General features: G+C 42.9%; 1 protein-coding gene across 1 annotated transcript in view; it reads right to left on the bottom strand.

Moving 5' to 3' along the window:
• Positions 1-15,203, bottom strand: part of KCTD1 (potassium channel tetramerization domain containing 1) — an 88,858-nt gene that overhangs the window by 39,160 nt on the left and 34,495 nt on the right. Inside the window, exon 2 of the mRNA XM_028098400.2 lies at positions 4,576-4,754. Coding sequence (XP_027954201.1) covers positions 4,576-4,754 — 179 coding nt within the window. The remainder of the gene's footprint in view (positions 1-4,575; positions 4,755-15,203) is intronic.

Here is a 15,203-nt window from a genome sequence, read left to right as displayed (position 1 = left end):
ACTTATCAATCAAACTAGCAAACCATCAAATAAAATATGTTCTATCTTCTTTGTAAATCCATTAAAAATCTTTCCATGAAGGTGATATATTTTTTTTTTTGCTTTGGTTTTGTTTTGTTTTACTTACTTGATGTAAAGTTATTGCAGATCTGAACTAGGTGTTTTTCTGGGTGATTACAATTCAGAAGAGCAACTAGAATCGGGGACCTGTCAGCTCCTCTGCAAGGGATCTATCTCCTTGATCCCTGAGGTGGTGTGGATCAGCCTCGGTCTCATAAACCATCTCCGAAGAGCTGTTTTGCATCTTACACAAAACATCTCGGTCTCATAAACCATCTCCGAAGAGCTGTTTTGCATCTTACACAAAACATCAGTAAGACAGAGCACATCACTGATGTATACACTATTGCAGTTAATCTGAAACTGTCAGTCCCTTCAGCTAGAAACCACCTAGCAATGGATGTGAGTAACAATGTGAGTGATGAACCGTGCTGTAAAATGTACAAGTCCGTTTGCTTCTTGAATCCCTACTCAGGGCTTACAAGCTTCCCCCACCCAAAGAAAGCACAGGGGATACCTACACACAGTGGAACCAGATAACCTTGGTAATCAAAGAAATAAAGATCAAGAGGTATTTTCTTTTGGTGGGATGGCCATTACGATATAGCATGAAACATTCATTGAGGAAGAAGCCTGTATTCACTTGGAGGGACCATACATCTTGGTGTTGTTCAAAACCAGATGGTGAAAATCAGGATCTCTTGGGCAAATTGCAGAGATTCCTACTTTATTGGTCTGGGGCAGGACTGCGCATGGCCTTTTAATGCTTCCCAGGTGCTTCTAATGCTCAGCTGTGTGGTCCCTTGTACCACTTTCTGGGGTTCTAAGGGCAGTCTTTAGCCAAGAAGGTGATAAACAGAGACAGAACAAAAAGTCACCTAAAGTATTTCAAAATGGAATAAAGGCTCTTTGTAGGACCTCTGAAATTGCAGAAAGACATGACATCTTTTACGATCCCTTACTACAAACAAATTAGGACTCTTACACTCAAGTCTCCCCTTGAAATCCTAGAAAACAAAACCAAGGAAAAAGCCCTCCTCCCCTCTGGACTACACCAAGGGAAAGGCAAGTGAGAGAAGAACCAGTATGTGCTGAGAATGGTCCCACAGGGTGGGAAGGGTTCCAAGTACCCATTACTAGAGAACTGGAGTGGGAGCTATTTGCAATTCCATGGTCATGGGCAACCTAATCTCCTAGGATTTATCCCCAAAGAGATTTTCTCAGAAGTTGGAAGGAGGAACTGACATGTATAAGAAAAGCATGAAACTCTTTCTTCCCTGTATCCATGACTATGAACATTTATGTATGGGTCCCATTAAACTGACTGTTGCCTTGAAATGAACACTGGGTGAGTTACAACACACACACACAAACACACAATCCAAGAGCGAGCAGAGTGGTCAGTTCAACATCTAAACCACCGTCGTCTGCTTTAGGTGTAAGCAACAGAAAGACAAGTCAGTTTGTAAGGCTTGTTTCAGAGTCTAGCACAGGCTTAAAAATATCTCCCTGACAATAAAGATGATGTTGGAACAGCTCAGCAGCTCTGGGACAGGTAGAGGCATTAAGATCAAGGACCAGAAGGTGCTGGCTAGGAGTCCCCTCGAGCCTACAGTAATTCAGGCAAGAATCCAAAAGTGAGCCTGTTTCCATGGTCTAGGAAATGAAGGAATGGGATATATCTGGTATTTGGAAGGCAGTCTGAAAAGAAACAATTGCTGGGTTTGGCAGAAGATTAAGCATAATGGCAATAGTATGTGTTGGGCACAGGGCCATGGCGTGCTTTTTGTAATCACATTTAATCCTCTCAATAACCTTGCAAGAAGACATATCTGTGTCTATTTTACAAGAGAGAAGATAGGCGCTTAGAAATTGGACCTGTCCTTGGCCAAACAACTACTAAATGGCAGAGTCAGCATTCAAACGTGGGACTAATGAGCCATAAATTATTTCTGATGTTGTTCCCATGATGCTGTGGCCCAGTGGTGACAAGGAAGTGTAGGGAAAGATCGGGAAAGGAAGATGAGCAATTTCATCTTTTCTAATTAAGTTGGTTGAAAGAGAAATTCAACTTATGATGCACGGAAGTATCAGGCTGGGGGAGAAGTAGGTTTGATGAGATTTTTAAAAAATCTTGTGTATAGTTCGGCACAGTCCAATAGAAATGAAAAGCAAGACACATGTAATTTGGGGTTTTCTGGGAGCCACATTAAAAGAGTAAAAGGAAACAGGTAAAATTAATTTTCATGACCTATTTTATTTAATTCAGTATATTCTCACTCCAACATGAAATCAATAATAAAATACTATTGAGATATTTTACTTTTGGGGGGGTCCTAATTCTTTACAATCTAGGACATGTTGATTTGGACCAGCTGCATTTCAAGTGCTCAATGGCTGCACGTGGCCAGTGGCTGCCATATGAGACGGTGCAGATATCCTGAGTATTGAGATCATGGAATGCGATGCATGCCTCAGGGTGTGGATAATGAGGAACTCAAAGCAGACTCTTAGAAATACCCATGCACAGGTGGCCAGAGGAAGACTCTCCAAACGAGATACTGTTCGAGGTCTTTAAAAGTGGCAAACTATTTGAGAGAGGAACTGAATAAACAGAGTCTCCCAACGAATTTCTACCTCCTACCATTGCACAGCCTAAGTGAGACAGGGGAGCTTCCCAGAAGCCAAAACCCCCATGGGGCTTTAGTCCATAAGAAGACCCACCCAGCTGCAATGAGCACTCAAAGAAAACCTACTACTTCCGTCATAGGCACATGGGGTAATTATTAACTTCCCTCCTGGATCAGAGTTTAAAAATCCGACTGAAGCAAAAGGCTATCAGATCAGTGAATTTTGCTACAGTTAAGGATTTGCTTTCTGACTCCTGTATGTTTTGTGGCTTGCCTCCTAGAATTCAGTGCTCATCTGAAGAGGCACAGCGATTTTCTTTTGTTGATGTTGGTATTAGCTTAGAAGGAATGGAAGTTAAATATTTTTTTAAAGAAACATTGCTTTATCATGATATTCTTGGGAAATACAGCCATCACGTAGCATGACTTTGGAGCACCTATTACAGTACGCTCAGGGAAAGTAGGAACTCAATAAAACGAATAACTTGATAGCAACATTTCATTTAAAAAGACATAGTGTTTTTGCTCATTGAAATAATAGTCATTTGTATTTTAAAAAATTATTTCACTTTGATTGCAGGAATTGAATCTGAAAAATCGAGAAAATATTTCTTCTTTCTTCTTCTCAACCTTCTCCTTCCTTCATAAAATCTCAGGCAGTAGAGAATAAAAAAACACAACCAAAAAACGGGTCTTCATGCAGTTATCGAGATGCCAGTGATTTTTACGTCAGTGTTCTCTGCTCGGGCTGTAAAGCTACCTGCTATCTGTCACTTTGTCAGAAGTTCTTATCAAAGCAGTTGGTGCCTTCCCGAAGCCCAAATGGTGTGTTTCCATTTCAGATGAGCAAAACCAAGCAGAGAAACTCCCTTTTTCCTGACTTTAGCTCCCATGAGCTCCTGCCTCCTCCTCTACCCACCAGCAGAGCAGGTGGAGACCAAGTCCCTTAGAGGATCTGGGCATAGCCCCCAAATCAAACCAAAGCCAGGAGGGGTGTCCCGGCAACAATAAAAAAGCAAACTGTTTCCTTGGAACTCCTCTAGAAGTGGGTGGGAGGGCATATGGGGTGTGTGTGTGTCTCATAAACATCAAGTGTGTAATGCCTATTTGTAAACCACTTTCCTCTCTTCAGACACTTTCTATATTTACTTATCTGCCTTGAGTGCTCAGAAATCCCACTGCACTTTTTTTTTTTTTTTTTTTTAAAGCAAGACTATCTTGGCTTCCTGGACTTTTGCATACTGTTCTAAATATACTGCCCCACTCACTGATAAGAGTCTCTCATTTTTTTTCCTCTAGTTCACAAGTTGGTGGGCCAAATGATCTTCTAGAAAATTCTAAGAACTGGGCGCCTGGGTGGCTCAGTTGGTTAAGTGACTGCCTTCAGCTCAGGTCATGATCCTGGAGTCCCGGGATCGAGTCCCACATCGGGCTCCCTGCTCAGGGGGGAGTTTGCTTCTCCCTCTGACCCTCCCCCCATCTCATGTGCTCTCTCTCTCTCAAATAAATAAAAATATTTTAAAAAAAAGAAAATTCTAAGAACTGATAAGAATGTGTGTTTTAGAAGAAGAGCACAAAAGAAAAGTTCGCAGTAGGTAGAAATCATCCTTCTGTTTGTACTATGTTGAGAAACATGAAGACCTTAGCACAGTGAAATATCCTAAAACTCCATTCCCATGTGACAGGTCTACGCATACCCCACTAAGCTGTGGGTCAGGCCTGACTGGGCCGAGATTGACAGCCACATCCCAGAGCAGCCCGGGTAGCCGGGAGCTCATGTTCTAACCCCGGCCCCACGCTGCTGGTGTGCTGGTCAAAGGAAAAACAGTTAGGGCATCAAACACATGCACTTCCAAGCGTGACTTTCCCTTTTTTTTCAGATTACCTTGATTCGGGGTATTTGGTGAGGGTGGCCAGGCTGCTGGTATACATGTGGCCGCCCACATCAATGTGGACGGGTGCGTTGGATTTTGTGAGCTGTGCTGGAGTAGGAATGCCTTGGTTGTTCAGTGGAGATGCAGGAGATCTAGTGATCAGAGGTCTTGACATATTGGGTCGACTGTCCTACAGAGAGATAAGCAAGTTTAGACACGTTTTCATTTTTTCAGTGGAGAGAAAGAAAACACGTGCATCATAAAGAATAAGCCAGCGACTAGCGTTGGTATTCATTCGGCAATAAAATCTCCCCAAATCAGCAGGCTCTTGCTCTTGTTGTAATGAATATTAGGAAAACAAAATATGTAACAAAGAAAAGGAAAACTTCCCATGCTCAGAGATCAAGGAGCCGAACTAATGTTCATTTCCAATCATCCTGAGCTCTATGACGGCTTATTTCACTAATGAACTCTCGCATTTAACAACTGGTAAATGGCACGTGGAGAGCTACCACTCATTCCAAATGAAAAGACAATCAACACTTGAAACAACCCACGTCTAAATAAAATAGAGATGCTTTATCCTTGTCTTTGGAAACTCATTGCTAGGCAGTTGGGTTAAATAGACCTTTCAGCACTTGTGTTCTGCAAAATGTTTTCCTTGATTTCTATTTTTCAAATCAGGAAAACGAGGGTAGGACTAGCTTGGGCATCAGCACACATTCTCAAAGCAACCTTGTAAACAGGCACAGCTAGTTCATCAGTCAAGAGATTTAAAAAAAAAAAAAATCCACACACACTCTACCCGTTTGTTCTCCGACTCTCTCTCTCTCTCTCTCTGTAAGACTGTGGGTCTGGGGACACTTTGGAAAGACTGTACCCTTCAGTGGTAAGTATGTGCGTGCGAGCCACGAGCAAGCTGCTCTTGTCTACGCCAGACTTCTCGCAGAGATCAAGATCCTGAGGCAGCAATGGGGCAGGTGCCGATGGAGAGTCCCACGGGCAGAGGTATGAGCAGAAGAGCAGACGGAGGACATCACAGGGTGGCCTTGAGAGCATGCTGAAGGAAGTGTACTCTTCAGGAAATAAAATATTACATCCTTTCCATGGAGACAATATAAATATTTCAAACACTATCCAAACACGGTCGATTGCTTCTAAATAAGAGCCCAAACCACAGACAAGTCAAGTCAGGTCTCTGGCACTCAATGAAGGGGTCAAATATTTAGAGCCTGCAATTGAGGAATAAGCTAAAATAGCATTTATGTCTGAGTTCGGCAAGACTAATGCCACAATACTCGCAGATTTATCATTTAGCCAGAAATTGTTTTCAAACATGCAAACAATGTGTGGCAAAGCCAGTGATAAGGCATAATAAAGGGATTTTGAAAAATGCCTTTGATGGAGATTATAAAGGGGAAGTCATCTAGTTTTTGTGCATAAAACCCAGCACGATAAAATATAAATTTGCAAAACATCAGAGATTTTATGATCTGAAACAGCTTTAGGAGTTACCTGGGGCACAACTGTTAGACTACTTAGCATTAACCACATGTCCAGGCAAGACTGTGAATGCACATGCTTTCTGAAACTCTGCAGCTACCATGAATGGGGTGGGATGGGGCCTTTACACAAAACGCTGACCATCTGTGTTGTGCTTTGCTCCATGCTGAATTAAACAGGGCCCAGAAACAGTCGTAGGAAAAGAGCTCATGTTTTATTTCTTAAATTGGGTGGTTGGTTCATGGGTGTTTACTGCATTATTCTTTATACGTTCCTATGTATTTTTAATAATGCAAAATGGATAGTAAAAAAAACATAAGCTGATGTTTGTAGCACACAGAGAAGTGAAATTGAAGAGGTATTGGATGGGGAAAAAAAAACTAAAAAAGACACGGTTGGTAGAAAATATAAAACAGTTAAGGTTTGAAAATACTAAAAGTTAGCACTTTAAAATTCCAATGACAAAGAACAACATTCTTCCCTTTAAAAATGCAATCCCACAGCCTCTACTTTTAAGAGATACTTCCTACCTGGTGAAAGACACCCCCCCCCCACTACGGGCCCCCCCTCCCTGTTACAATTCATCCCATCACAGCACTGCAGGGTCTGTAATAGTTTTTCAATTGGACACATTCTGGACCCCGCCTGAGGGTGCTCAGGCGAAAATGAACAGATTTGCAGGGTTAATACTGTAGTTAGACTGTGACCTCATTCAGCACAGCCCCAATACTGCGAGGTCTATATAGAAGGAGAAAAAAATTAAAGCATAACTGATCAGTTGAAGGATTCCAGATTTCCCAGAATATATACCATTTACATTGTAAATCATGAATGTATGGCTATTGCTAAATTTTAAAAATTAAGCCACTGTTTCTTCAGCGGCAGGGCGGTGGGGGAAGGGAATTAACCCTTAAGGGCCAGGAGGGAGTTTCCCAGATGGGTGGGCTCAGGCCAGACTCTGGCAGGACTGTCAAGGCCGGGAACTGGTCTTCGGTGAGCTGCCTGGACTTCCTCCCCTTCGTTCTCTTTCTCCATTCTGGGAGCCTTCCCTGGGCTGTGCATGTCCCGTTCGTTAGATCACTTCTAAGGCACTTTGAAGTCTAAGGCAGACTGAAAGAACTTTGAAGATCCAGAGGCTGGGATGGGGGGAAGATATCTGGGGCCGGGAGGTCTTGGTGTTTATAACGGATGCTCAGTTATCTACCGCGTCTACTCCAGATGCTCCATCTTAACACACTCTGGCAAACCCCCTTCCTCGACAATGGCTTTCTCTTCTTTCTCTCGACACTGAGGTTCCATATGGGGTGCCTGTACCCACAGCAGCCATCTTCCTACCAGCCTCAGGAGGAAGCCAGTGCCCAGGGTGGCCAAGCTGAGCTGGAAAGGACCGAGGTTCTCGGTGACACTGTCGACACACCGAGTCAGCCAACTCCGAGCTGATCTCTAGATGTCCTGTTACTTGGGAAAACGTTCCTTATTTTTTTAAAGCTAGTCTGAGTTGGGGTTTCTGGTATCTATCCTGACAGGATACGCTTCCTTTCTTGCCACGGCTGCCTCCCCATGAGGTCATCTGGCGTGCTGACACGCGGCCTGTGATGCCAAGAACAGTTGCCCGCTGACAGATGCAGAATTTTCTACCATATTATGACCACTTTGCAGCTCCACTTCCCCACCGGCCTTTCCCTTCGATGGCTCCCCCAGCATCCTCTCAGTCTGGATGTCTTTTTAGTATGATTGCCGACGAAAGGCAAACCAAACCCTTGAACCAGGAAGGGTGCAAATGTCTCAGTTGTGCCCTCCTCACTCCTGAAGGAACCGCTCAGGGTACTGATGTGTATTCTGTAAGATGCCCAGACAGAAAGCTGTCTCTGAGAAACTCCCCTGTGGAACAGACCCCTCTACCTGGGAGAAAGGAACCCTAACATGAAGCTGCTTGGTTCCTGACCCTTCCTTGTGCAGCCCATTGCTCTCTCCTTCCACAGTATTCACTACCCTCTCCCAAGAGCCAGGCACTGCACCAGATACCCAACTGCGAACGTGACAGGGTGGTGCCTGACCTTACCGGGCTTGTTGTTCAGTGGGAGACGGAAACCTAGAAACAAGCAGCTGCTACCAGGTGCGGGGGCGGGGGGGGGGGGTCACTACGAAAGCTGAATTGAGGGGACACGTAACCCAGGCTTGGGGGCTGGGAGGACGGATGGGGAAGGTCTCCTGGAGCCAGTCTAAGCTGAGATCTATCTGATAGATGAGAAATCAGCATACAGTGAGATGCTGGAAGGAGGGTTTCAAGCAATACCGCCAAGGCCCCAAAGCCGGAGAGCACATGGTACTTTCTAGAAATTAAAAGAGCAGCATGCTGTGAGAATTCTCCCACTTATTTTTTTTCCCCAAGGTCTGGAGGGACAATGTAGGAAGCTTGTGAGATGATGGTCTGAGAACCACAGAATTAAATGTTAACTGTGAGAAAAATAAAACTCACCACAACATCTTTATGTCTGCAAAGGTGGAAAGGGGAGAGGAAGATGGCTAACAGCCAGCTTTCTAAACAGCGCTGCCCGGGCGCCTGGGTGGCTCAGATGGTTGGGCGTCTGCCTTCGGCTCAGGTCATGATCCCAGAGTCCTGGGATCGAGTCCCACATCGGGCTCCCTGCTCCTTGGGAGCCTGCTTCTCCCTCTGCCTCTCTCTCTCTCTCTGTCTCTCATGAATAATACAAATAGTTTTAAAAATAAATAAATAAATAAACAGCGCTGCCCAACAGGGCTTTCTACAACAATGGGAACATTCTAGATCTGCTCCCTCCAGGAAGGTGGACACTAGCAACATGTGACTATTTGAGCATTTGAGGTGTGGCTAGTGAAACTGAACAACGGATATTTAAATGTAAATTTAATTAATTTAGATTGTAATGTACATAGCCACATGTGGCTAGTGGCTGTACCACTGGACAACACGGTAAACCCTGCTTGAAGTGTTCCTAATATATGGAAGCCCAAATCACGAAAGACTTGAACTTATCAACTATGTTTATTTTATTTACTTATTTTATAAAGTTTTTTTTTGGAGATTTTATTTTTTTTCGGGGCACCTGGGTGGCTGAGTTCTTAAGCGGCTATCTTTGGCTCAGCTCATGATCCCAGGGTCCTGGGATCTAGCCCCGCATCAGGCTCCCTGCTCTGCAGGAAGCCTGCTTCTCCCTCTCCCACTCCCTGCTTGTGTTCCCTCTCTCTGTCAAGTAAATGAATAAATAAATACATCTTTTAGGAAAAAAAATAAAGATTTTATTTTTAAGTAATCTCTACACCCAACGTGGGGCTCAAACCTACAACCCCGAGATGCAGCCACACGCCCCTACTGATTGAGCCAGCTAGGCACCCCCGCCATGTTTAAATGGAGAAGCACAGTTACTTCACAAGTGAATACAAACAGCTTATGACCTCACAGCACCATTTCTCCCTTTTGACTGATTTTATGAATATAAATGAAATTAACAGCCATGCAGTGAGGAAAATGTAACATTTACGGCTCACAGAGAGAGCACAGAGAAAAGGCACCAGACACAAGAGCATGTTCTGTATGATTCCACTCACATGAAGCTACAGACCACAAAATAAATGTGGGAAGAAAGAGCTCAGGACACTGGCCACCTGTTGGGGGGCGGGGGGGGGGGGTGTACTGACTGGCAGGGGTAAGAACGAGCCTTCTGGACTGCCAGGCAAGTTCTAAATGTTGATCTGGGTGGTCCCACAGTTGTACACATGTGGACACTTAAGATTTATTCACTTTAACTCTAAGTTCTACTCAGAAAGAAAATAAACCAAAAATAATCCTGGAAAAAACTTCAATCAAAACACCTTACTGTTCAAATACTCATCTAAATGTCTGTGAAAAGCTGCTTTTTTTAAAAGCTAAAAAGATGTTTATTATTTCCTCTCCAGGATGCATCAATCTGACTAGAGCAGTCTGACATGAAAGAGGCATCTGAAATAAAATTTCAGATGCCTCTTTCCCCATTTCTATCCTGTATGGATTTTCCAGTCCTGTTGATCAGTTTACCTTTAAAATTTCCATTTCCCAGCTGCTTTCAGTCTGAGGAGTCCTTAGCTTAATCATCCACCTCAACTACCCAGCAGAACAGCAGTGATTTTTAGGTAGGAGAGTCCTTCAAGGGATTTGACTTCAGGCATCTTTCAAAAGAAGCTAATGAAAAATTTGCCTTCTAAATCTAACCTAGCTGAGTGCTGTTAAAACAGGAGCCCCAGGGGCACTGCCTAAAACAAATGAGCTAAAGTTTAAACTGAAAGTTTGAATGACTTTATTTGTTAAAAAGGTATGCCCGTCTTCTGTCACATTTCACTATCAAGTTGGACTACATTACCTCTTTCACTGGGGAAAGAAACAGGTTTCTGGGGGATATTTCCAGAAAAGCATGTCAATAGTAAAGTACTTATCTATATTATTTGATACTGTAATTCATAACATTTAATAGAACAATTTAATACAAATCATAGCTTTTCCACAAATTTCAACCTCGATTTAAAATATATGTATTTATAGGGGCGCCTGGGTGGCAAAGTCATTAAGCGTCTGCCTTCGGCTCAGGTCATGATCCCAGCGTCCTGGGATCGAGCCCCGCAGCTGGCTCCCTGCTCCGCGGGAAGCCTGCTTCTCCCTCTCCCACTCCCCCTGCTTGTGTTCCCTCTCTCGCTGTGTCTCTCTGTCAAATAAATAAAATCTTTAAAAATAAATAAATAAATAAATAAATAAAAATAAAATATATGTATTTATAACACACACACAGACTCAAGGAACATCTATACTATATGGAATTCCCAGAGACTGCAGTGTTCCCATTAATTCTATTTTCTGATAGTTAGCCAACCAACCGCTTAGGGTATGTGAGCTGTGATCACAGTATCTTAGGCATGGACCCTGCTAGTTGCTAGGATGGAAATCTATGGTTGCCTTGGGAGTGTCATTTTAGACCTGACACAATCCCATTGGACTCACAATAATGGTTCCTGTAGAAAAATATCACTTTACTGACCACAGTTACTTAACTGTATAACAAGACTCCCAACCATAATGTCAACGTATTTTATGAGAGATCTCACTGTTTCTTCATTCATTCAAGTAATACTTAATTGGGCTCCTACCATGTGTCAAGCTCTGTGGTCTCTACTGACTTGAACTAAATAGCAGAATGACCCTGAAGGGAGAGAGAGAGAAAAAAATCTTACAATTTCACATGAGTGTAAATAAATAAATAAAATAAAAAAGCTCCAGCGGTGCTTTAAAATCAATGAGTATTGTATATATAGCTTATTTAGAGGACAGTTTCTGCCACCTGAGAATTAGGCCCCAAAGCCTTCTGAGCATCCAAATTTGCCATCAAATCTTCCATTCACTTTATTATAGGAGCCCCTTTCAAACTCATAGAACCCACTTGACTCTTAATCCATGCATTTAAAAAAAATTTTTTTTTAAAGATTTTGAGAGAGCGAGCGAGCATGAGAGAGAGCATGAGAGAGAGCACGAGTTGTGGGCAGAGGCAGTGGGAGAGGGCGAAGCAGACTCCCCGCTGAGCAGGGAGCCCCATGTGGGGCTCGATCCCAGGACCCTGGGATCCTGACCTGAGCCGAAGGCAGACGCTTAACCGACTGAGCCACCCAGGCGCCCCTTAAGCCATGCGTTTAAAACAGGTGTGGTCACTGGTTTTCTAGCCCGTAGGACAACATCTACTTATAAAAATCATCCAAAATTACATCATCCCCAAATCAAACGCCAGACTAGCTTAGATTGGAAAGTATATAATATACTGAAGAAAGATTTCTGCCCAAAATTAGTAAAGGAAAACGTGTTCTTAAGGTACAACAACTTTCAAAACTTTATATAGCTGGAAAAGTTACCTACACAGGACACCCTAAAGGTACAGGAGAAAAAATCCTGGTTTGGGAATCTGGACCTGCTTTGAGCTCAGCCTTTGTGTGATCTTGGAGAAGTTTCCAAATCTATCAGACCCCAGTTTCCTCATCTCTAGGACAGGACTGAATCTTCCCCCCCTACAGAGAGAGGAAGCCTGCAGCGGGCGAGCCATGTTTGTGAAGGCATACAATACTGTGCTTTGGCATAGAGAGGGATGAAGGAAGTTTATTTTCTTCGGCACGTGAAAAATGAAACCCAAAGACCAGTAAACCAGATGTACAGAGGAGACGTCTATGGACCTACTGAGAACGACAGAGAACTTTAAACATAGTTGAGGAGGTAAGATCCATGGGTGAAAAAGACTGCATTTTGCACTGCTAGAAGGATTACCTGGTAGGGTACAGATAAGTAAAAAGGAAAACACGACAGAACACAAGATGCTAGTTATGTGCTCTGGACAGGTGTCTGAAAGGAAGCAGACAATGAAATCATTATAGTATCTTCACAAAATGAAATGGCGCTTGAATTGTACGGATTTTCCTTTTCAGATTAAAAAAAAAATTCACAGATTAAAAAAAAAAAAAAAAAACCCAGAAAGTAAAAACAGGAGGCTTCCAAGTTGTTTCAAAATGACTAGCAACTGTGTTAAATTAATCTGCAATTGCTTCCTAATCTGAAATAGCAAAATGTTACTCTCCTTGCTGCTGGCCAAGAGGAGGGGCTACTAATGTTTATCTATTTCAAGGCAGAATCTCTGCCAGAGACACAGTGCATGCCCTCAACCTGCCTTTTTGTTTTTTTCTTTTTCAAATGAAATATGTATCTGAGAAGCTCCCTCATTAGATTACCGAACTGGGGCCATGAAAAGAACAACTATTTGCCAAATTTTCCCCCCCTTCTTTTCCCCCCAAAGGAAAGCGAACTTGAAAAAAGCGACCATTTTGATAGAAGTCGGCTGTGCAAAAATAGTTGGATTACTTTTTAAAATTAGATCTCTTAGATATTTTTAAATGTACTTAAAACAGAATATTTTAAAAGACACACTACGGCTCAACTATGGATGTTATTAATTTTTTTTAAAAAATTAAAATATGGCATTAAAGGGGCGCCTGGGTGGCTCAGTCATTAATCGTTAAGCGTCTGCCTTCGGCTCAGGCCATGGTCCCAGGGTCCTGGGATCGAGCCTCACGTCGGGCTCTCCGCTCAGCGGGAAGCCTGCTTCTCCCTCTCCCACTCCCCCTGCTTGTGTTCCCTCTCTCACTGTGTCTCTCTCTGTCAAATAAATAAATAAAATATTTAAAAAAAAATACGGCATTAAAGTGAAAAGCAGTTCCACAGGGAAAGGCTATTTTTCAAAGATATGTGTATATGCAATAAAACCGCCGGAATTAAACACATCAAAATATTAGTAGGGGTTAGGACTGGCTGATGATGTTACGGACAAATTTTGTTTTTGTTTGTATTTTCTTGTGCTTTGCGAGGTTGAACATTTATTACTCTTGACATTTTAAAAAATGCTATTTTTTAAAAGGAAAAAATGTATTATTCAATTATATCAATTAGTACATACTCTTGGCATGCTGCTGTATTTTACCTTCATAATCAGGATTCTTATTTTTTTTGACATTTTTGAAAAATGATTGAATGAAGAAATATAGAACTGGAACTAAAGTTTGGGATAATGCTTCCTTTCCCTTTATTTTCTTGCCAGGGAGGAAATGTGCGGAACAGAAAATTAAATGGGCCTCAGGTCATGGTAAGCTCATATTTAGCTGACACAGAAGTCTATTTAGTTGGATCCTGAAAGAACGGGGCAGGAGTGTATGGTTTCCACACTCTTGGAAACTATCTGGTCATCTGTACCCTCCCCCCAGTCCCCTCCATTCCCAGGTCTAAAACACAGCAAAAGCAAGATGATAAAAGCTGTCCATGCACACCTCCCATGTTTCCAGAAGTTGGTGTTCTGCACGCGCTCTCTTGGGGAGAATGCAAACATCAGCAGCGGTTGGCAATGAAACTGTATCTAATGCTCATATTAGGCCTTCTAGAGTCTGAAATCAGAAACCTCTGCACAATGTTAAGTATTATCACCATTTCACAAAGAAGGAAGTTGACTGTGGGGTCAAGTGGCTTAGCCTATAATTATCTAGTAATGAATTTATGGCGATATTTTACACACTAGCCACTGTGTACCAGGATAAGGTTACCACTCTCCGTTACTAGGCTCTCCACAGTCTGGCTTTCACAAGAGAAGGGACAGATTTACCTTGCTCCATCCACGTTCTTCCACTTGGTCTGTTTTGAAATGAACACAACTGGCTGGAGGGTTAGGAGGACGGTCAGTGGTCATGCAGAAGGCAGAAACCAGCTGGCCCAACATGTGGACTCCTCCCCCCAGCCCCCAGACGCTGTATTTCCCCACCACAGAGAACTGGCATTTTATTTACTCTTCTGCTAGTCCTAGATCTTAACCACAGGACACATCTGTGTCTAAACAGACAATAAACTTGACTTATTGACTTCTTGGATGTGGTCATAAAAATTCCTTGTCTAGGAGTGTCAAAAGCTAAATGTGTTCCTTCAAACCTTAATTGCATCCCTGGGAACCTCCTCTTAAGATTCTTAGATGGCTATTTGCTTACCCTTTGTGCACGAAAAAATAAAATACACAGCTTTCAAAATATACTAGCCTACTATAACTTACATAACAGATGTTTCAAAAAGTTCATTTGCTCATTTGTTCATTCATATAGAAAATGTTCGCCGGCTATTCTATTTGGAGCACGGCTTGGGGAAGGTGGAATTGAATTTTTCAGGGAACTGACATTCTTCTTTGGGAATTAGCCATATGCACAGGGAGTTCCCGAAGACAAAAGATCTGCATGTGAATAAAAAAATTTTAAATCAAATCATGCTTCAAATGCTCTGAAAACTGGGTGGGGGAGGGCGCCTAGGTGGCTCAGTCAGTTAAACGTCCAAATCTGGGTTTTGGTTCAGGTCATAATCTCATGGGTCTTGAGACTGAGCCCCGCGTAGGGCTCTGTGCTCAGTGGGGAGTCTGCTTGAGATTCTCTCCCTTTGCCCCTCCCCTCATTTGCTCTCTCTCAAATAAATGGATAAACCTTTAAAAAATAGGGGCGCCTGGGTGGCTCAGTCAGTTGAGCGTCTGCCTTCGGCTCAGGTCATGGTCCCGGGGGTCCTGGGATCGAGCCC

The sequence above is a fragment of the Eumetopias jubatus genome, unplaced genomic scaffold, assembly GCF_037043125.1.
Source record: "Eumetopias jubatus isolate StellerSeaLion01/CBP00866 unplaced genomic scaffold, mEumJub1_p1.0 scaffold_16, whole genome shotgun sequence".
Taxonomy (NCBI): domain Eukaryota; kingdom Metazoa; phylum Chordata; class Mammalia; order Carnivora; family Otariidae; genus Eumetopias; species Eumetopias jubatus.
Note: the sequence above shows the minus strand (reverse complement) of the source record. Positions and strands in the feature narration are given on the sequence as shown.